Source organism: Plodia interpunctella, chromosome 17, assembly GCF_027563975.2.
Source record: "Plodia interpunctella isolate USDA-ARS_2022_Savannah chromosome 17, ilPloInte3.2, whole genome shotgun sequence".
In the NCBI taxonomy this organism is placed as follows: domain Eukaryota; kingdom Metazoa; phylum Arthropoda; class Insecta; order Lepidoptera; family Pyralidae; genus Plodia; species Plodia interpunctella.
In genome coordinates, this window is record NC_071310.1 from 9204339 (window position 1) to 9227807 (window position 23469).

At 37.0% G+C, this 23469-nt stretch overlaps 2 protein-coding genes across 7 annotated transcripts in view; both read right to left on the bottom strand.

The window, feature by feature from the left end:
- Positions 1 to 70: 70 nt before the first annotated feature.
- On the bottom strand, positions 71 to 2964 carry LOC128677268 (uncharacterized protein). Its single transcript, XM_053757980.2, has 3 exons — positions 1387 to 2964; positions 644 to 822; positions 71 to 218 (listed from the first exon to the last, which is right to left on the bottom strand). Exons 1-3 carry the CDS (start codon positions 2558 to 2560, stop codon positions 111 to 113), a joined length of 1461 nt encoding a protein of 486 aa, XP_053613955.1. The 5' UTR covers positions 2561 to 2964; the 3' UTR covers positions 71 to 110.
- A 1979-nt stretch (positions 2965 to 4943) lies between these two features.
- PKD (Protein Kinase D) overlaps positions 4944 to 23469 on the bottom strand; it is a 72487-nt gene continuing 53961 nt past the window's right edge. For 3 of the 6 annotated variants that reach the window (XM_053757765.1, XM_053757767.2, XM_053757766.2), the window contains exons 6-19: positions 21989 to 22113; positions 21288 to 21418; positions 20416 to 20599; positions 19738 to 19854; positions 18669 to 18785; positions 16901 to 17030; positions 15821 to 15953; positions 15216 to 15383; positions 14675 to 14865; positions 14235 to 14465; positions 12883 to 13066; positions 11894 to 12076; positions 10859 to 11051; positions 4944 to 10109 (exon numbers count right to left, since the gene is read on the bottom strand). In XM_053757765.1, the coding sequence (XP_053613740.1) occupies positions 10861 to 11051; positions 11894 to 12076; positions 12883 to 13066; positions 14235 to 14465; positions 14675 to 14865; positions 15216 to 15383; positions 15821 to 15953; positions 16901 to 17030; positions 18669 to 18785; positions 19738 to 19854; positions 20416 to 20599; positions 21288 to 21418; positions 21989 to 22113 (2085 nt within the window). In that variant the 3' untranslated portion in view covers positions 4944 to 10109; positions 10859 to 10860. Of the gene's footprint in view, positions 10110 to 10802; positions 11052 to 11893; positions 12077 to 12882; positions 13067 to 14234; positions 14466 to 14674; positions 14866 to 15215; positions 15384 to 15820; positions 15954 to 16900; positions 17031 to 18668; positions 18786 to 19737; positions 19855 to 20415; positions 20600 to 21287; positions 21419 to 21988; positions 22114 to 23469 lie in introns of all 6 variants that reach the window. The other 3 variants (XR_008405503.2, XM_053757768.1, XM_053757769.1) reach the window with 3 other exon arrangements.

Consider the following 23469-nt stretch of genomic DNA (forward strand, 5'->3'; position numbering starts at 1 on the left):
AATAAATTACTGATTATGTTATGGTTTGAATAACACTAAAATTACGATGATATTGTAATAAAAGCCATGGTTTGTAAGTATAAATATATTTATAAGTTCATTAAGGACAATTAAGGAAATTCATTTCGGCGAAACACTGCGGCGACAGTCCGGCCGACGGTAGTCACAACCGTAGGGGTCATCATCATAGCCTTGTTCTTGTAAGTGTGTATCACTTGCTGTAAAAATAAAATTAATACAGCTAATTGTATATTAATACAGCGAATTCTAAGTACTTTAGCAGTTTCTTGAATTTATGATGCTTAGTTGAATAATAAATAAATATTAAATTTTATTTAATTAAATTAGGACAAATCACACAGATTGAGCTAGCCCCAAAGTAAGTTCGAGACTTGTGTTATGGTATACTAACTCAACGATACTACCTATATTTTTATAACAAATACATATATAGATCCAAGACCCGGGCCAATCAGAAAAATATCATTTTCCATCATGACCCGACCGGTGATTGAACCCAAAACCTCTAGATTCAGAGTCAAGCACTACCACTGCGCCACCGAGGTCAAGTTGAACTTTTAAATTTATAATTTCGCATATAGCTATGAACGATTGTGTAACATCGGCAGGCCTGTAACCATACCAGAACTAGCTTGATGAGGTACACAGCGAATGTGAGGAAGGAGATTGTCATCAGAGCGCTCTCTGAGGACGGGAATTCCACGTGTCCTCCCCCTCTCTTGGTTTCCGCAGACCGAACTTTCCGTGATGATTGGGTTGGAGAGTGATCGTCGTTGGGCCATAAGGTGTCGATGCGGTGCTCTGAAGACGATAAAATATTATATTCCCAGACTGTCACAATCATATGTGTCATAATTATACCGACACGATGGCCGTACTATGCTTAAACTAAGGCTTGAAATCACACATTACGTTTTATTTATATTTTATTGTATATACCACTATGCAAAACAATAAACGATTTAAAGAAAAATATTATGGGGTGTCTTATGGGACTAATAGGAGCCAAAACAATTTTTTTAGATTTCTTGTCTGTAGTGTCTGTTTGTTCGCGCATCACGCAAATTAACTTAAAATCTAGTATAAGTTTCATCACGACACGTTGCTTAGAACTAAAGACATTGGACATAATATGTTATGAGGACGCACGCAATAAATGCCTTCGCCTGATGCCCCGCGGGCAAAAGCTAGTACAAAGTATAAACCAATATTAATTAGGTTATATTCTGACTCCCACCAAAAGCTAGTGCATCAGTAGCTCTATAAAAACTAAGACCAAAGTAGAATGCCATGGTCACAGATTATATAATACTTCCAGTAGCCTTTTTAACATTTGATAAGGTACATATACAAAAATATACTCACCTATGTTAGCCATAATGGTATCCTGCAAATTTTCCAAATATCTAACTTTGCTGCCGACGCTCCTGCGTGTATTCCTTGAAATTGTGTCAGTAACAATCCTCATGAATTTTAGTACTTTTTCTATCGTATTCACTTTATCGTTGGTCGGTAAGTCTTCTGTTTTATTTTTAATGTCTGGCTTAAAAGCTTCGTTTGTACTTTTTTTATTATATTCCGTTGTTTTTACAGCAGCTGTGTCATCAATAGAAACACTGACCAAGCCTTCATCTTCAAATTCTTCCTTCGTAACAAAAACAGGCTTTTCAAAATTTATATCAGGCAACTGGTTTAACTTATCCGACTCTCCAGACATTCGTTCACTACTTGGCACCACATGTGTCATAAAAATCTTTCCAATTTTTGAATGGTCATCATGTAATGGGATCTCTTCATATCTTGAGATGTTTTCGACTGATTTTAGTTTTATATCTTCTTTAGATACTTTTTCTACAATACCTGGAACCACTGCTTTAGTATTGTTGTCACTCTTCCATACTATTACGGGTCTGCTAGAAAATATAGCCCTCTCACTTACTGGAGGTTTCATATTATGTGAAGAACTCGTCCCATACTGCTTTCGTGACATTTCATTCAGAATTGGTGTCCTTACTGTTCTACTATCAAGTTGTACTTTTTTGATGCTTCCCATATTAGGAATCACATGATACGATTCTTCAAATACATCTTCCTGTGATTCTAATATAGCTGGTCTATATATTTTTAAACCTGTATGCGGTAAGTCTTGCTCATCATTGTGTAGATTTTTTGTTGATACTTCTTTATCATTAACAGGTTTGTCATGTCGGTCATTAGCAACTTTGAAATTTTTGACGGCACTGTCAACATTATTAAGACCAGTATTTTTATCACTACGAATGATATATTCTTCATCAGCTTCTACCTTCGTTACAAAACCTTTACGAGGTAAATCACTACGAGTCCATTTATAATCGTCTATAGATTTATTAGTATACATCGTGTTGGGTTTTGACGTGGAATCTTCTTCATAGTCATAATCACCATCTTCGGTTAAGAAGGGAGGGTCGTAGGGTCGATATGGTTTCCGATAGTGTTGTTGAGATATCTGCACCCACTCACAACTGACTTGCGCGATGAAGAGTAGTGTTATCCACATCTTGATAGGGGTATGCTGCAGTTGGCATGTTTGTTTAATATGTGAACGGTCTGTGACGTTCTTTGGAACTGTCGCGAGAGATTAGATCAATCAGGGGTTCTCAACTTTAGGATTTCGTTACATGTTTGTGGGAATTTCTATTAGCTTTTGTATTTGTAATCAGTTTCTAATTATAGAACAAACCACTAAGCAACAAGTTTTTGCTAAAATATATATTTACACGATTTGGGCATCTTCGACAAAGAAAAAATGGCATCTTCGAGCCGTGACTAATATGAAAAGTTGAATTACGATGAAACTTGGTGGAAGGGCTATCTTTTTCACATCGTCACGGTAAAGGTTGACGCCCGCTGCTCCTGTCTTATTATCCGGTTCACGGCCAGCTCCCGACGCGTGACGCCGCGTTATAATGTCAGCAGTAGTCTGCACTAACTGTATGTGCGATTGCTACGCTCATTTCTCGTTCTTGGTAGTGTCACACTTAGATTTTAATAATATATAACTATGTATTTTAAAAATATATAACTATGTATTTTAAAAATATATAACTATGTATTTTAAAAATATATAACTATGTATTTTAAAAATATATAACTATGTATTTTGTTTTTAAATACTTGACAGTAATTAAATCCGTTAATTTAGATTACGTCAAATGGATTTTCCTATTTTAAATTTAGTTTAAAATTTGTATTTCAAAATTATTTTTTTAAAATTAAGTAACTGCACATACCATTTAACTAATTTTTGGATCGACAGTAATGAAAGCAGAAATAGGAGGCCTTGGCCCAGCAGTGGCAATGGCCTCCAATGGCTGGGCAAAGGTGGGACAAATAAGACTTAAACACTACTTTTTAAACAATTAACTTAATTTTTGATAAAGTTTTTGAGTATCAAACCTAAGCTGATTTTCATAAATAATATATGCTTTTATAACAAAACAGGACAAGTAACAATAAAGAAAACTAAGTTAGTCTTCTATCAAGGGAAGATGGTTCTTAACTTTTTAGAATAAAAAACTATTTCTAGAGGTGTGAAAATGTTCACAAAAAAAGAAAGGGGTTTATATTAAAACGGCATTTATTATTTAAATAATTAATAGTATAGTAACACAATTGTAAATCGATCTTCACAAAATTAACACTTACTGCTTACCCTACAACATCAACATTAGGGCTCCGAGTTGTGTCGTAACATATACTGTATATCTCCTCGACTGCGTCGGACAAACATGCATACATTTCTACAATAATAACTAAATCTTTCTAGCATCTTCCAGCGTTTTCCAGGCTGCTTCCATATTTAATAAATAAGACTTATATTTGTCAATTGACGTCTTTGGAGAAAAGGCTGCGGTGAATTTTGTTGCGCCGTTTCTTCTTTTACGCGCTTTGGAAGTCGCCAGTAGATTTAGTTGTCAAAAAGCCATGTATATCATCCTAAGTTGATTTTTTTCAATTGAGCGCCGCAGCCCTGCTCTGTTTTCTTTATTTTCTCCTCTACTTCGCACGGTCTTCGCATCCTTAGCCATCAAGTATCATCCTTGGCGACAATAACTAATACAAATCAATATTTATCAAATATACCTAGTTAGCAGCTGTTAGTGTATTCCGATAGCCCAGCACACAGCTCCTTGGTTTCACAATATTACATCAAGCGATAAAGGCCGGTACATAACGACTGCGTAACGCGTGTGTGTGCGCGGTTTTTGTATGGAATGAAGAACGAACGTCCACGCAGCCAGCCACGAGTTCATTTAAAAAGACGGATACGCGTTACGCAGTCCTCAAATATTGCATTAAGACAAAAAGTAAGGATTTATCCTGGCCAATCACCAGGTTCCAACGGACGCTTAGCTCAGCAGAGTACGATATATGTTCTCATCAAGTACACAACCCGAAACACCTGTACACGAGTCAACAATCTCGCGGTCAGATCGTCGTATTTGACATTTTCGAAATTGGTCGTGACATGTTATAATACACTGCTGCGTCGCGCCGAGTGTTGTCATTTGTTGTGTGATAGAAATAGGCGAGCTGATACGTTCCATCTCTTTCGCACTTCGGAGGTAAAACATACTTTAAGCTAAAGTATGTTTTGTTACTATCTAACTTTACAAATTTTGACATTGACAGAGCGAAACAATACTAAAACATACTTTAGCTAAAATCATGCTTTATCTTTTTAATGGCTAAAAGGTATATTGATAATTTAACAATATATTAATAGAAACCGCTCCCCAGTTACAGTCCATTTACATCTGTGATCGCTCAAGAATTGCAAGAATGTTTCAATTCTCATAGAAACGAGGAATCTCTTGAAAGACGACAATCAACCGCGACATTGATGGTTTACATTTAATTAGTTACTCATAGACACACAGTCAAAGTCAAAAACATTTATTGCAAAATCTGTATACACGTACGTACATACAAGAATGGTAAACATAAGTAAGAGTTTCAACAGATTGCCCTTTCACGCATGCAATATTTTTCAATAACAAATTTATCGATTTATTATATTATTATAGGCTCGCTTGTTTCAACCATGCTTTTTAACGTTTGAAACACTAGATTATTCTAAAAGTTTTTTTTGAAACCGTTTATATATTTAATTTCCAGTCTGTCTATAAACAGCAGAAAACTGACTTTTACGATCTGGATACATTTTTTGTAATTGCAATACCAAATAAACGAGCGTAAACCCTGGGTGTTTATCGACCGATCTTGACCATTATCAAGATCGGTCGATAAACGCCCAAGGTTTACGCTCGTTTATTTTGTACTCTATATATTGACTATATGTTTATTATTATGACGGTGTTACATAAAAATTGTCATCATTTAAAAAGATCCACAAATGTAGTATAAGTATAATATACGTTATATAATTTTGATCTGACAGGATCATATTGGCATTTATTTTTCAATGTTTCCATCAATTATTCTAAAGGACGATAGAAAGCAAGTTTAAAACAGATGAGTGTTATACATAAACTCCCCTAATCCCTGGTTGCTTGCTCATCTTCACCTTTATAATTATAATTAAGTTTAATATAAATAGTCATTATTATGCGTTCTCGGACCAAGTCACAAAACTAGCAAATAATATTTAAATGACTAATTCACTCTTTAGATTCTCTTGCATTATATAATCTTTGATTTGTAAATAAATTAAACATTATTTTATTTCTTTTTCAAGTTTTTTTTAATGAAAAGAAAGATGTAGTATCATCGGTACAGTCTGTTAAGAAAGTTAAGAAAATAAATGTGGGCGCTGTCTCCTGTTGGCTGGTAACACTGCGGTTATGGTTACTAGCCAATCTTGACTATTTGGTATTGGAATGGCAAACAATGTAATAAAAAATCATTTGTCTTTACCATCTTGACAGACTGCAATGTTTGTCTCCTGGAGTTGTGAAACCATATAGCTATTAACATTTTATTATGAGTATGAAAGAAACGAGATTTCGTTTGCTTTCGTAACAGACTAGGGACCAATCAGTTTTCTTTATTTAAAAACAGGAACCTCATTGGTTGATTTGTTTTCTAGTAAATGTTGTACTAGTTTTGTGATAGGGACATGCGACTAAACTAACACCTACATTTGTATATCGATAACATTCATTTTAACACCTATTTAATTATATTTGACACTCCGGTGGCGTACAGGTTTGGCGTAACGTTTCAACATCCTTATCACGATGTAATAAAGGCTATTGTCGTTATTATTTACCGTCAATGGTTATGTACTTTAAATAAATGTATTTTTCTAAGTTCACGTATTCGGTTTGGTCCAAATTTATTGCGTCAGAAGGCCAATGCCACTGCACAAATTTCGTTATGTATATATTTAAAAAAAAAAGAAAAATCAGTGGTGTTTACCAATTTGACACATTACACAATTATTGTGTTCAGATAGGTTAAGAATAAGTCAGATTTTATTATGCTTAATAAGAAAACTTAAAATTTAAAACAGCAAAAACAATAACATCTCAGTATTATAAATATCTAATGTTAATTACAGTATGTAAGTTCAGTAAGTCTCGGAGAGCTAATTAATTCAAAATAATGATTCAAAAAGCATGATAAAATAATAATACTATTATAAAAAAATTAAAGCTAGGGAGAACTGCCGCTTCTTAGGCCATTTGTGATAGCGGTCTCTCAACAACCAGAATTGACATACAACGTTACATATCTCCATGTATAGATCTAAATTTAAATATTTAAAACGTGGTATTCATTCTATTACATACTTTAAATACATATAAAACTGGCTATGTATAACGACTTCGGTAAAAAGTGTTTTATATAAATGTTAATTGATACATTTCACAAAGATTTGCTATATTTAATTATGTAATAAAATGAACACAATTATATAGCGTACATTAAATGTACATAATAATGAAAATATTTGCGCAACAACATTCTAAGTTTTTCTTTAAAATAAAAATGCTTAAATAAATAATATTTTAAAATAGTTGTGAATAAGTTTAAAAGATCACAGAAAAGGAAGCTTGATTGCATTGTAATTGTAAATAATAATAAAAAAAATATACAATGTTATACACAAAATCACAGTTAAGAAATTTGAATTAATTATTGGAATGGCGGACTTTTGACATTTTGTAGAAATAATTATATTACACAATTCAGTATATATAAAAAGCGCCTCGCGTTATAGGCCGTATACATATATAAATTAGGTCCCTTTACCTATTATTCAAAATCATAAATATATTATTTCATTTACCAACATTAAAATCTAATTTATTAAAACAGTAAATATGTAACTCGATTACATTTTAAAAAGGTTCTTTTTTAATAAATATATTTCAAAATGTTGTAAATAAATCTATATATTTTGTGACAATGTTTGTTGGCACTCTTTCAAATGAATTGGCATATTACGGGGATATAGAGTTTGTCTAATTAGTTATCTGCCTATATCTAGCGAATTACATTAACTTATGTGAAATTGAGTGGCATTATTGAAAGCAACATTATAATATACCCTATTCATAAAAAACAGTGTAGTTAAACTATGTTTTGTCTCGCTCTTTCACTGCAAATCAATTAGTTAAGTGACTTAAAGGACGAAACATATTAAAACAAAATTAGATTTTTTTAATGAATACTGAATATACCGGAATGAAATACTGAACGGACCCGGTCGAGTTTAATTCCCGCTCGATTCCAGAATTTTTCCTCATCGCGTAATTATTTTCAAAAATTCATTAAACTCTCTAAGAACATTAGTGTAGATGTAGTATATCAACAATGTGCTCCCAATAAATATCACAAAGTTAATAATAACAACATTGATAATATTAATATATTCAGATAAAGGCGTACGGAGATAGCGAATGTTTTGAATTTCAAATTTAGTTTTTATCGATTACAAAAATGGTTTTCCCAAAAATGGTTAGTAACGTGTGAGTCACCACTTAACAGGGATTCCTGATGAAGAAAAATGTTAATATGATAGCATGATAATAAAAATTATATTACAATTTCAAAATTGAAACCTGAAATTCATTAAAGGTATTTTTTTTTATTTCATACAATTGTTTTCCATTCACGGGTCGGCTGTTACAATGTTTCAGAATTGCGTGGAATAAAAAATTCAGACATTACACAACTTCAGCAGGAGCTGTCAGCCGGAATTGCAAAAAAATAAGCTTTTTGTGTCATCCGCACGCCTCCATTACACACATAAACATTGGTTATATTGTATACTTAAATCTATTTAGGCCGTACAATAGCGAGTAGCGGTGACGCGCACCAATTTTTGTTCATCAAATTGTTCAAATTCTTAACTTAGGAAATCATTCTTAGATGTTAAACCATCTTAGACGAATCTACCACTCGATTTGCGTTTTATATATTAATTTAAAATCAGTGTGCTTTTATAGTTACAAAGTTTTATTTCCCAAATCTACGCCGATGTATAGTAGTGTATTTATCATAGACAGAAGTTGGAATAGATTTTTTCATTGTAACTTTATGGTTACTCTTAAAGACTAGGAAAACTTATTGATAATGTGAGTTCATTTAAAAAGCATAAAATTCTCCCATACATTATAATACAAAAGCACAACATGCATGGAATTCGCCGTCTCACAAAAAAATTAGGTACTTAGTACAAGCTTAGATTAATGCCTAGTTGAAACGAGTTTAGAGCTGCGCCGCAAACACACTCGTCCCTCCCGGGAATATGACATTCATTGAAAATTGAGCTTTAAAGCGTCCTGTGTAAGCAGACTTTACACTGACAATGCGAGAGGAGCTGACAGCGAGCTATCCAGTAATTTGTAAACGCTTTAAAGCTCACTTTTCAATGAACGTCATCTTGTCTGGGGAAAGCAAAACGATAGGTATGCGCATTGATCTGTTTTATATAAAGGAGCTTCGCCTACACACCTACATTGGATATGTGATTAAAATTACACGCCCCCGACAATTTTAAGTACTGAAGTAATATTTTTAACTGCGTAATGTGATAGCGAGTCGTTCCAAATAAAATGCATTTACGAATTTGTTAAATAGCCTCTATTGAAGAGGTGGTAGTAAAACATTGGGTTTACGCCATTATTATAATTTTTAACGGGTGTTATAAGTTTTAAACTATTAATTATAGTGCTAAGCTCGTGTCAATTAGGCGTAAAATTAAAATCCCGTTCTTGTAAATATATAAATAAAATAATTACTCTAAATGGTTCGAAACATCCGCTAGCTAGGAATGTGTCGGTAGAAACCTAGTATACGCGGTAATACGCGGGAAAAATTATTTACTTAGGCATATCAATCATAATATTTATTTATTTATTACAAAACCATGTAAAAGTCGGACTCAGAGCTAGGCATTGTTACGTTGCGCTCCGTCTTCCGTCACGTCGACGGGTCAACGCCGAACAACGTATGAAGTTTCGACGTACGTCAACGCACGTCATTGTTAAAACCTGTAGAAAACAACGGAGCCGCAATGTACCAATGGGGCCTGGCTCTTAAAGCCTTAGGCATTTTCCACCAGTCAACCAACAGTCGATACAGAGATAATTGTATGTCTGTATGTATAGTTGATATGCCTAATAAATAAACGTATTACAGTGATGTGCAAATGCGTACAATCAAATGCTTACTGGGAGCTTCGACGTTGGTTTGCGATTAACATACATGTTTTGTTTTTTATTAAAATAAATTGATATTAATGAGAAATTGAATTATTAAATAAATTAGAAACTATATTATTTTTGTGCCTGTAGTGTTAATAGACACTTTAATATAGTTCTTTCTGGGCAAGATAGTAGGTGCTCCATAGCTTGTGGCACTTTGTAACTGAAATTAAATGTGAGGATCAACGTCGAGAGCTCACCAAAGGAGTACTAGTAACAATGTGTGTGTGTGTGTGTGTGTGTGTGTGTGTGTGTGTGTGTGTGTGTGTGTGTGTGTGTGTGTGTGTGTGTGTGTGTGTGTGTGTGTGTGTCTAGCGCACCATGACCAGCAGCTTCTTCCAGCGCAGCGACCGCGGCGCTTCCCCCGACCTGACGAGGGAAATATTAATTTTATTTTTAAAAAAATATTTTTTTTGACATAAGCTTTAAGTTATTAAAAAGGAGCATTCACGTGCGATTATCGACGTACAGTCAACAGCACATCAACCTAATTCAAATTCAAATCATTTATTTAGAAATTAGACCATCACAGGCACTTTTTCACGTCAATTTTTATATTAAATAGTAATTTCTCGATAATTCATTGCAAACTTGTCGCTTTTACCGCGTCATAGAGGTTCAAGAGGGGTAACTTGATGTGTTGTTGATTGTGTAACAATGTCTGCTTGTCACGTTAGTTTTAGTTTAGCTTTTATTGTCGTCAGTGAGATTTTGTTGCATTCGACGCGTGACAAAAACTATAGTGAATAAGATCTCAAATATATGTTGTTATTATTGTAAAACAAACAGTTTCGACGTTATTCATAAAAAAACATGAGGAAAATTTCATTCTCATACATTAAACATTTTCCCATTATAAGGATAAGGAAAACCTATAAGAATTCTACAACTTGTGCGGTATCTTCACGCGAGTTCAACTCATACTTTACCTTTTTTATAAGTAAGTAACTAGCCCGTCCTGGTAAAATATAACAAATTACAATACACCTAAACCATCCTCAGGAATGACACTATCCATTAGTGAAAATCGCATGGAAATCCGTGCAGTAGCTGAATAGTTACGTGCAATAGCTCGACGTTAATCGCGAACAGCCAGCCAGCCAGAAGGACGTACGTACAGTCAGTGGTCGCCGTTGGCCCAGCGCTGGTCGTCGCTGGCGTGCGTGAGATAGCGCGCGCCCACGCGGCGCTCGAGCGCGCGCAGATCCAGCCACGCCTCGCGCGTCTGCAGCCACGCGTGCGACACAGACTTGTCCACCGACAGCCGCTTGCGCTGCTTCACTTGCAGCAGGTTGTTAATCAGGTCTATCGCTGCGGAAGCCAAGTTGGTTCCACGTAAGGGTTCTGTGTCTCTTTATAAAGGGGGGAGTTTTATAGCGACCTTGGGAATACGAACGTGACGTGCCTGTAGGAAGTATTTTAATATGCCAATTTTACATTATCCAAACACGTTATGTACACGGAACACGTATTCCTAACACAGCGACTTTTCCCCACTATTGTACATACAGTTATTTTTAGTATATAAGTTAGTGTAATTAAAAAATTCTCCTTGAACATGTTAAAATAAAATAAAATGTTTTTTTTACAGCTCGGAAGTTTCGAGTTGCAATGAAGAGTCGCTCGGTGCCGACAGGTCGTTGTCGGTCCGAAACGTCCGAGACATTTATAATGAAACGCGAAAGTTTATCACAATAGGTAAAATTAAAATTAAAATAAAACCCTCCTCTTATAAATCTAGAAATATTATTTAAATAAACCTTTACGTTAAAAGAATTCCTACGTATGAAGAAATATTTTGTTACACATCAGTAAACTTCAACCAGAAGATTTCCTCACAACATTTGACGACCTCGATTGCGCAGTGGTAAAGTGCTTGCCACTGAACCGAGAGGTCCCGGGTTCGATCCCCGGTCGGGTCATGATGTGATCAAGTCTTAGATGTTTATCTATGTATGTTATAAAATATAGTATCGTTGAGTTAGTATCCCATAACACAAGTCTCGAACTTACTTTGGGGCCAGCTCAATCTGTGTGATTTGTCCTAATATATATATATATATATATATATATATATATATATATATATATATATATATATATATATATATATATACTAACTACCATACATGATATACACATATCTTGCTCACCGAGACACGAGATCTCCTTCCAGGGTACAGTGGGGTACATGAAGGCGGCGTTCTGGATCTGCTCATTGATGTCCTCGTCCTCATTGAAGGGGAACGTGCCGCTGAGCGACACGTACACGATGACGCCCACCGACCACATGTCCAGCGACCGATTGTAGCCCTTGTTGCGCAGGACTTCCGGCGCTGCGAACATATAAATCTGATTATTATTTATCTATATAATACGCGTACCTTTTGATGGAGAAACCCAAGAAATTGTAATACAATTAAATAATACTTTATTACTACCATAATATACTTTTATGTTTCAATACATAGTTTTCCCCTGTAAATTGTGCATATATATATATATATAGATGAATAATACTGAAGTATAAAAACACATAGCATAACATAAAAAATAAAAAGATAAATTACTCAAATAGTACCTTAAATATGGAATACACAACATCCCAAGGATCGCTTATGCCTTTTAACGACACTGTCGGTTGTATAACAATCTATATCTCTGTTTTATTGTTTACTGCCGACTTCCAAAACGCAGGTGAAGAAGAACAAGCTGACAACAGACCTTCTAAGTTATCATCAGATGAACCACTTATTTGCAGTGGTATACCATAAAAGACGAACTCACCGAGGTAAGCCGGCGTGCCCAAAACATATCTCATAACCAGAGCCTAAACTTCGACGTAGTAGTAAACATAAACCACCTCTAAAATATATATTTTTATACCATGATTTAAAAATCATGAATTATTATTGGATTTTATTCTAATTTACCTAATATTTACTTAAACAGAGCCATCTTGGATTTATTTTACGTACTTAATTAAAAATATAAAATTTTAATCCAACTGATTTTTAATACGGAACTCTAAAAATGGAATAATAATCTTCAAATCAATAATTTGCACCTAATTAAAATATATCATTTCAATAAAATCCCATACCATAAAAACGGAACTACCCCGTGGCCACAACAGACTCACCGAGGTACGCCGGCGTGCCGACGACGGAGCGGCGGAAGGACTTCTCGCCGATGATGCGGGCGAAGCCGAAGTCGCACAGCTTCACCTGCGGCAGCTCCTCGTCCGACGTCAGCAGCACGTTCTCCGGCTTCAGGTCGCAGTGCACGATGTTCTTCTCGTGCAGGTGCTTCAGCGCCACCAGGATCTGGGACCGAATACGGTTAATCTAAATGACGCCATCTGTCTATCCTTATCCCACTGTATGGGATAGGCAGATCATAATCATATCGGCTGTGTTATTGCTAACACTGAAGTCAGATTTTATTCAAGTCGCCTAAAGGCATCATGACTTTTAAGACTACGTGCCTCGCCATCTAGTGGCTGGTACATGCATACACACTAGTGAACTAATCTGTCCACCAGTGTGCAGGTTTCTTCACGATGTTTTCCTCAACCAGAAGCTTCATGGTGGTCTATGAAAAGTATTATTATATGAGTCAGATTGGTATACAAACGAACCTGAGATCTTTGGATCCACAGGCGGGCGCCCTTAACCATTACACCACCACCGCTCCATGCGGATGATGAACAAAAATGTTATATAATACTACAGACGTTATAGTACCATTATCATTAATATTATAAATGCGAAAGTTTGTGAGTATGTGTGCGTATTTGTCTATGTATTTCACGTAAAATCTACTGGACGGATTGTTATGAAATTTGGTACACTGGTGGAACATAACCTGAATAGGGTACCTTATATCCCGAAATTCCCACGCGAGCGACGCCCCAGTTCGCTGCTAATACTAAATAAGTACAATAACGGGACATACTCTGTCAATAGCCATCATGCCGGATTGTTACACTGGAGGACCTCCAGTTCGAGAGTTCGATCCCCGGCCAGGTCAATATTTCCATATTGACCTGGCCGCGGCATTATCTTATTCAGATTGACCTGGGTCTTTGGTGGGTTTACTAAAAGTTTTATCAGATTATCTGTTTTATCTGTATAGGTGGGTAGGGATACATTTTTACATTCGATAGGTTTAGGTTATATTTTTGCCACTGACATTGATATTAGTTTTTTATCATATGAACTGAGGACGAACTTTTTACATGTGGCCAAATCAGGTAAAGTGGATTTCAAAAGAGTTACAACATCTAATTAAAATTAATTGACGGTGCAGAAAATTCCGAAACTTGAGATATATATAATTATGTAAAACTGAGGGAGGCCTATAATCTAGATGTTGAAAATGGCTAAAGAAGAAGAAAAAATGTAATCTTATTCTTTTCAGTAGGTAAATATTCAAGTACTTTAAAATTTTTTCATCGAAGTCAAATTAGTATGGTAGTCAAATTTTACAAACCTGGGCAACCAAGAACTTCGTGGTCCTCTCGCTCAGGCGTCCCTTCTCGTGCGAGAGTATCATCTCCAGCATGTCCCCCTTCAGCTTCTCCATGACCACGAAGATCCTCTCAGGGGTCTCGAACATGCGCTCGAGGTTGACGACACCCGGGTGCGACAGGTTCTGCAGGATCGCTACCTCGTTCTTCAGCTGCGCCTCTTGTTTCGTGGGGAAACGGAGTTTGTCGATCACCTGGGTGTGAGTAAATAAATAAAAGTCCGTTTTGGCTTTTATTGTTGTCAGAGCGTTTCAACCGCTGCGGCTGACATTACAATTTTGCAAATTTTAACATAGTAAAGAATTGCGTTTTTCTATCTGATTTTATCTTCCTCAAGAAAAATGACTTATCGTAATGACCGCGCGGCCACAGCGGTTGAAACGATCGGAGATTCACCCGTTACCTTAATAGCCACAGGCCTCTGCGTCCGCCGATGCAGCCCGCCATAGACAATGCCGAACTGGCCAGAGCCCAGCACCTCGTCAGGGTAGATGTGGTACACTTGCGCCATGTCGGTGTCCCTTCGCTGCCCGCCGTCTGGGTCCGCTGCGTTATTCTCCGCTCCGCTTTCCGCCTCGCTTGGAGTGCCCGTCGCTACGGAAATTATATTGTATATACATATTATAAACCAAAGTACTCTGCCGCGTCTGTCTGATAAAGGTTTAGGTGTTTGTCCGTCTTTCACGTCAAAACGGAGCAAGCAACGAATTGAGATGACTTTTAATGTGGAGATAGTTTGAGAGCTGGTGTGTGTCATTGGCTACTTTTTGCCGCGCGCGTAGTCGCGGGCAACGGTTAATAGACCAATAAATGACTCGAAATGATTTAGTTACGATTTCATATAATTTAAAATTGTAACATATGATTCTTAGGAGAAATCTTCACCTCCATCGGGTTTACGATGCACGGACACGGAGGGTGTGGTCCGTTGAGCGTCGCCTCACCTTTGAGCGTGACGGGCATGAGCGCGTGGCGCAGCGCCGTCTCCCAGGAGCGCGCGAGGTAGGCGCCGACGCCGGACTCGGGCGGCGGCAGCGGCGTCTGCCAGCCCGGGTCCACGCCCACCATGTAGTCCACATTCGCCGTGCGCAGCTCGAAGCAGTGCATCACGTCTGGGACACGGACGTCACTCATTTTCACGACTAATAATTATTACGATTCGACCGATAATTACGATTTGAAAATTTAACTTCTCAACCTTCACAATGGTGAAATTATATATTATAACTAGCTTTTGCCCACAACTTCGTGTGTGAGTAAAAATCCCGTAAGAGTTTCAGGAAATCCCTTCTTAGTCCTACACTGTCCTAGGAACCTACACACCAAATTTCAGCTTTCTACGCTCAGTAGTTTCGGCTGTGCGTTGTCTGTCAGTCAATCACTTAGTTATAAGTTCATAGAAATTTATATGAAATTATATATTATAATTCCATAGAAATTATATATAATTATTACATTGAAATTTATAGCTAACTGTATCCCGTAGGATCATTTATCTTACAATAAAGACGAGAAATAATTAACCATGAATATAGAAGCAGTAGATTACCAGAGTGCGGCTGGCGGGCGGTGTCCACAGCCAGCACCTCGTCGAGAGGCAGCTCCTTGTAGTACTTGCTGCCCTGCTCCGACGTGAACAGCGTGATGGACTTGCTGTCCAGCCGCCAGTAGTGGCGCTTTATCTGTGAACGTTAACGTACTGAGTGTATGCTGGATGCCAAACCATAACCCGACGCCGCGCGGCGGCAGGCGGTCAGCAGTTATTATTATCACCTCTAGTTTTATCTAAAAGTACCTACAATAAATCTATATAGCTGTGTAATTTCTGGTTTAGCATAGCAAACCTCAAAATCGCGACGCCCTACACTATACTAGGGTCTAATCGAAACTGTGCGATATGAAATTATTTTTGACCGGAACGGACACCGAACCCTTCGGTTTTGACATTATTTTAGCAATAAAATAAATCACTATATACCTAGTACAAAACAAACTCGACCTCCTCGTGTGTGAAGAAGAAAACTTAGAAAGTTTTCTTCTTTTAAACCACGCAACGGATTTTGATGCGGTCTTGACGATTTATTCCCGAAGGATTGTACATATATAAATGACCCCTTGCGGAGCCGGGTCTGGTCGCTAGTTATCTAGAGTAACGGAACGGCGAGATCGCGCTTTTAGAACTGGAGTCACATAAGACACTTTGTGGCCTAGAGTTTCACGACAATACCCTGTAATTAAACTGCCTCTCTCACCCTTCAAATCGTAACACAACAATGCAAGCAATGTTGTTTGCCGGCTGACATACATGAGAATGAGGTGCTCATGCCGATAACGTCAAATAAATAAATAAAAGTAAGTATATTATGACAAATCACACAGATTGAGCTAGCCCCAAACTAAGTTCGAGACTTGTGTTATGGGATACTCAACGATACTATATTTTATAACAAATACATATATAGATAAACATCCAAGACCCGGGCGAATCAGAAAAATATCATTTTCCTTCATGATCCGACCGGGGATCGAACCCGGGACCTCTCGGTCCAGAAGCAAGCCCTTCACCACTGCGCCACCGAGCTTGACAACGTCAACGTTAGTACCAAGGTCTACCTCTGTTCAGGCTTACCGTCTTGTCCTTATTGGTGAAGTGCACCAGCCAGCCTTCCTTCAGCCACTGCCCCTCCCGCTTCTTGGTGTGCTTCACCGACTGCACGATCCTCATCAGCGGGATGTTGGCGCTGGGTGATGACGACGAGCTGGAAGTGTTACGACTCAGTTCGCACTGCACGGGGGGTTGGGGAGGCGAGAAGAGATAATATACTATTTCTTTCTAATTCTAATACAAAATTATTTGTTCTTAGGTAGGTCATGTGATATAGACATCACTTATTGACGTCAAAAAATTGCTTAAAATTAAACCTACAGCCGACTTTGAGAAGAAGCGGCGCAACCAACTTCAGCGCAGTGAACGGTTTCAACGCCTTCTCAGCATTTTTATGTGTTTGTAATAATGTACAAATTTGTTCTTTTGTATATATCTTCACTCGCATTCATGGAATTAACTATACTAAACAAACTAACTAAACGAAAAAATTTATATAATTATAGTAATTTTCGAAATTTATCCAAAAGCAATTTAAGTATCGACGTCCCCCATTATACAGTAAACAGCACGGATAAATTAGAAGGTATTTGTCCTTTGTAACCTTTATGAAGTGTATGTAAAACCGTCCGAAACCAGATTTGACCCAAAAACAAAAATACACAAACCAATAATGAAGTCACATATTGACTCATCGTATAATGAACACGCAACCAGACAAACAACAATAGATGAAATTGAAAAAAATTCGTCAAATTACCATTATAACTGGTACCAAAAAAATGGAAAAGCGTAGCACTAAATCGTAAATAATGCAACTGACGAGGAAGCTGAGAATTGCGAATGAGTTGAAGAAGTGAGAAGTGGCACAATATTGAAGACAATACCCAGAAGAAACTTGTGGAGAGAATGATAACAAACGATTATGATTCCGAATTTAGAAGTGTTAAAATAACACACAAAACTAACCCTAACCTTATAGAAATAAATTATTATTATTATTATATAAATATTATTATTTATAGAAATAAATCAATGTGTGTGTGTGACCAAACTAACCCTTAGTTTGGTCACACACACACATGGCACATTTGTTTGGTCGAAACCGAAAGTATGTCTAAATAAACAGAGTATTTTTTTATCAATTGCACATGTTTTTACAATATACTCAGTACACGGAACACAATAACTTCCAAATAAAATATAATCAGTGAAATAAAAACTGCTTTTCATACTGATTCTCAATTTGTCTGAGCAGCCAGCAGAAATGTCATGTTTTTGGTCATAGAATTTTTTTGAGACCGAGTCAGTTTTATCATCCGTGAATACGCTTCGATAGCTTGTCTAGTAATAATTGTGATAAATAATAAAACAATATTGATGTTAACTTGCATATAATGCCAAAAAGGAAAACTTTACAATACAAAGTATGAATTGACGTTACCGCAATCGCGTCGGCGAGAAAAGTGAGGTGAGTTTACACCGAAGATTGCGGTCGAAGACATCCGTGTCACAAAATTTGTGCAGTTAAAAAAAAATACCCTATACATATTAAAGATCAAAAATAAACTTTCTTACCTTCTAATAAACACAATAAAAAAGCATGATCCAAAACCGATGACACATAAAAAAATCCTCGCTGTTTAATAATACAAATAGCACAAACTATTTACCGAAGCCTTTCATTTCATTTTTCATCATCATCTCATTTTTCCATGATGATTTGGACTTTCACAATATATATAGCCCGAAAGTCAACACAAAGATATGCTCACACCAATAACCAGGTTACCTGCTAGGCCTGCTCGTTGATTTGTCCCTCTGGGGCCCATCATCGAAGTCCACGCGTCTTCGCAGTATGACCACGTCATCGTATTCGCTTGTCGCTTCTCCGTCAGACAGACAGGTACTGCGATAGGGATATATATGAAAAGTTGTAACACCTTCATCATCCTTCACCAGACAATCTGTATCCACCACCACAAGTTCACACCGCAAATACACCAGTCTGGATGCGGCCATGAAGACTATGCAAGGTCAATATGTCAAGGTCAACACTACATACATACAAGACCCGAACTCATCCAAAAACAGTAATTTTTCGATTGAAACCAAAAACGCCAAAAAAAATATCAAGAACACTTAAAAATAACTTGAGCTAAAATGATCTCGTACAAGAAGAACAACGTACAGTCTTAAACTCCAACCAACCACAAAAATTGTCCGCTAAACCCTTTACAAAATCACGAACACACACACGATCGAAGCAAACACAAACAAAACTAAGCTAAACTTCCCATAATGGCAAATTCGACATTATAAAAGGGGGCACACGACGAGGGACAAAATATATAAGCGCTCTGTCTCTCTTTTCTCATATGCATTTCTTTTCATGTATGTGAGAAACAAATAATAATTATCACAAATATCTAGCTAGCCCCAAAGTAAGTTCGAGACTTGTGTTATAGGATACTATCTCAACGATACTATATTGTATAACAAATACATATATAGATAAACATCTAAGACCCGAATCAATCAGAAAAATATCATTTTCCATCATGACCCGACCGGGGATAGAACCTCTCGGTTCAGGGGCAAGCACTGCGCCACCGAGGTCGTCGAACAAAACATATGGTTGTTTTGTTATTTGGTATTCTACAGTTTTCTGTATCTATGAGACGAAGCATGACTATTCACAAACACGAAGATTTGTCTTCACCCAAACTAGGGTAAAAGCTAGACAATTTACAAAATAGTTAATATCGATTCAGAACTTTCAGCCGATCACTAGACATAAGAGTTAGACAAAACCGACGTCATAACGAACATAGCACATGTAAGAGAAAGCCCGCAATTACCTGTGGAGTCTAACATCAGGTTCAGTGTCTCTCCGCCCCTCATCATCTGTATCCGCATATCCTCGCAACGTGACCTCAGAATCATATCCTCCGTCAGATTTTATTATAGACAGACATCTGGAGATGAAGGTAAACAGGGATAATAGTTATTAACGCGTCAGCACTAACGCGTTAATAACTTCAACTGGAACGTGATCGAACCTAAATACTTCCAGCGTTTTACATTATACATCCATACATTTGATACTTATGCTCCTCAATCAGGAATGAGTTATCTAAGTATATATTACACACAAAGTATCTGATTTTCCCGTAGTGAGTTGATGCTAGAACTTGTTCAGTTATGTAAAATTTCCAATCTCGTCTACGAGACCAATTAATTCCTCCAGTTGGGGATAAGAGATTCACGTCCGAGTGCAGCACCCGCTCTGTAATCTTCATCCGGCGGGTGCACTCTTCGAGAGTGGACACAACTACTTTTTTAGTTGGTCCGACCTAGTGAAAGATCTGAACCCCAAAGTCTTTGAAGCTCTTTGAAAAATGCAAAGAAATCGTGAAACATTTAGGACGGGCACGTGACGACCCTCAACAGTGACTGAAGGACTGAACTGAAACAAGTTATCCCATTCGAAACCCGTCCTGTCAATGGGACAATTTGCGTCAGTAAGCGTGGGTCACCTGCTGGGCCGGCTGGCGGGCACCGTGTCCCGCTGCGGCTCGTCGTCGGTGAGGGTGCGCGTGCGCAGCGTGGCCTCGTCGTCGCGGCTGCCCGATGTCGCGTCGCCGTCGTCGGACTCCTCGTCAGGGAGGCGCGCGCTCTCCGATATCTCGCTGCCGGTGCTGATGCTGTCCTGGTATTCGCCTGGACAAATTATTTCTTTATTACTACCGCCGCCACGGTCATTGTGGAAATCTCTGGAGGAGTCATGTGCTGAGAAGCAAGACAATTAAATACTTAATGACATCAATGAATACGTTGCCAGTAGTTACCAGTATCTCTTGTCACGTATAAATTAAAGAATAATTATATTAAGGAATAATGATTACATTTTGTGTTATAAATTTATTGTTAATAAAGGCTATTTTATAGCTGCGGTACATGGCTCCACTCTCGTAGGTACATTTTATCCTGAATTCAGGATAACATGTACCGGTGGTGGTAGTGGTATCTAACGCATAACCTTCCAAAAGCGCATAAGGTATATAGAGATTAACATTTTTTGTTCTACGACTAATAAATACAAAAAAAAATATTTTTTAGTTTTAATGTCGTCTTTATAAAACGTTAATTCTATGTCCGATCCCACTACATAACGCTACTGTACTGTATCGTGTTGCTTGGCTGTTACATAGAGTTAAGATGTGTAGAATCGCTAATTAGATCGTACTTTTATTATATGAAAAAAAAAAAAACTATGAGTCTCGAAAATTCGTAGAATAAAAGTTGTTGCGATGTACCCCATTAGTCTTTAGGAGGTATGATATCAGTAACCCTGTGTACACGGCATGTGTTATGTCACCTTAAATAGAAAATATTGACAGGGTGTTACCATGCGGGTCCCTGATCTCCCCGCCGCAGTCCTTGGGCACGAACTGCAGACATTTCCGGTGCGCGTTGTAGTGGCAGTCCCTGCACTGCATGCCCTGCTTGAACAGCCCGCGCAGCAGCTTCTTGCAGTATCTACATCAGACAAAGTCATAGTTAAACAATCTGCGCGTTAATTTATAAATAAATAATTAATGGTTTATTTCTCTTCACATGGGCACTTAGTAAAAACATTAAAAGGTATTAAAATTAAGTAACTAAATAACAGAAAGGATAATACGCATTTTTCATTGAGCAACATGATTTAAGCCAACAATCTCTTCGTCTGTCTTTGCCATTTCCCACGTTAGGTAAGGTCGGCTATTCTGGTTTTTTGGCGCAGACAATCTGTCAAGAGTTGTCGATTGTCGTTGAGCCGTCAGCCTAAGAAAAAAACATTATTACTTACATTCTACTTGCATGTATGTTTGTATCGCGATAACTTTCGAACCGTTGGTCCGATTTTGATGAAGTTTGAATGGTACGTAGGATATGCCAATAGAATTTTTAAGTTCGTGGGGCATCAAAATCGTTTCAGTCGTTTTTCAAATATTCACAGTTTTGTAAAAAAATATTGTGTTCGCGAGGTCTAAGCTCGCGGCGAACAACTAGTATACTTAGAACAATACTCTTTGTCAATTTCTAAAGTAGTAATACTGTACATGCCTGCATACTGTGGGCCTGGTGTAGGAGTGGATCTCGAAGGTGTGCGGGATGCCGATGGAGGAGTGCGGCGGCGGCGCGGCCGCGGCCGGCGGGGAGCTGCTGCGCTTGCTCACGGACCCGCTCATCTGTACGGTACACGAATTTTTGACTATCCAAAACGAATTGACGAAATTGCGCCTTTGTTTCAATAACTTCTTGCATAGTACTCACTTTTTATTTATTTATTTATTATATTATATATAATTCAATAAAATTAGTAATAACAATTTAGTCCGCCCTGGACAGCGGCCGGGTCGATAGTTACACACATTACCTCACTTTAATTTTTCTATGAAATTATACAGAACTGTCTTTAACTACGTCAAACAAAAATGCATCAATTTTCTATTTTTGTTGAGACCTCTGTTTTTCTTACTCTCATTGGTAAGTAGAGATGAAATTCATTTATTGGTTGCCACAATCATAACAAGCAAGACAATTTTAACAGATCGACTGGTTCTTCTTCCCGCCAATCTCATACAAATTGGCAGATTGGGCCGAAAACGTGTTAAGGAAGAAAATATGTCTCCGCTCGTATTTCTAATACGCACATGTCTTTTTTGTATGAGCGAAATGAAAGATATAACGGGGTCTATAGCTCTGTCTAACATACATACATAAATTTATATTTAAAAAATGGTAAGCCCTTCTGGCATAATAGGGACAAACACTGTTCGAATGAGTTTCTTTCGGCATTTCTTCTCAGCAGTGGTCGTTCCGAAATGCTAGTAGTTTGTAGCTTTGGTAAACATCATTCAATTTAGAATATGACGTGAAAAAGTGCCTGTGAAGGCCTAATTTGTGAATAAATGATTTGATAGCTTCCTATTCTATTTCCTTTGAAATTTCCTGAGCAGAGAAGTTCTCGGTTGATTGACAAGAATATGATCGATTACTTAATATTTATTAATATTCTAATGGCATTTATCATTCGTTCTTTAAGTTCGTTTATTAGTTTTACTACTGGACACAGATTCTACATCAAATAGGTGATGGGTAGGTTCAATAAAACAAGAATAAAAAAAATGAAATTTATTAAAAATAAAGCATTAACAAAAAACATCGCATCAAAGCTACCCACCACCCATATTGTTAGTTTGTGCTAAAAATATCATAAACTATACAGTTTATAAAATGTGACAAAGTCATTGTAATACTTTCTTGAAAATTAATATTCATACATTAATAATTAATAGAATAAAATGGAACGAGTATATATTTCAGATCATAAATGTAAAATTAAGTTATTTTGCATATTTGAAACATCCATAATATGCAAAAAATGAGATTCATACCTATTTGTGTTTCATAATAAAATATCAAAAATTACATCATCTGCACTTAGCTTTATTGTTATTTGTCTTCTCATTAGCCTATAGTTAGTATCTAAATCTAATAACTTATCAAAATTGTTAACAAGATCATAATAAAATAAAAATACG

Excerpts from the sequence above, each read along its gene's own strand:
- LOC128677268 (XM_053757980.2), bottom strand. The coding sequence starts at position 2,560 with ATGTGGATAACACTACTCTTCATCGCGCAAGTCAGTTGTGAGTGGGTG. Across the intron at positions 823-1,386 it reads TACCATTATGGCTAACATAG|AGCACCGCATCGACACCTTA; the intron begins GTGAGTATATTT and ends TATCGTCTTCAG. Across the intron at positions 219-643 it reads ACCTCATCAAGCTAGTTCTG|CAAGTGATACACACTTACAA; the intron begins GTATGGTTACAG and ends TTATTTTTACAG.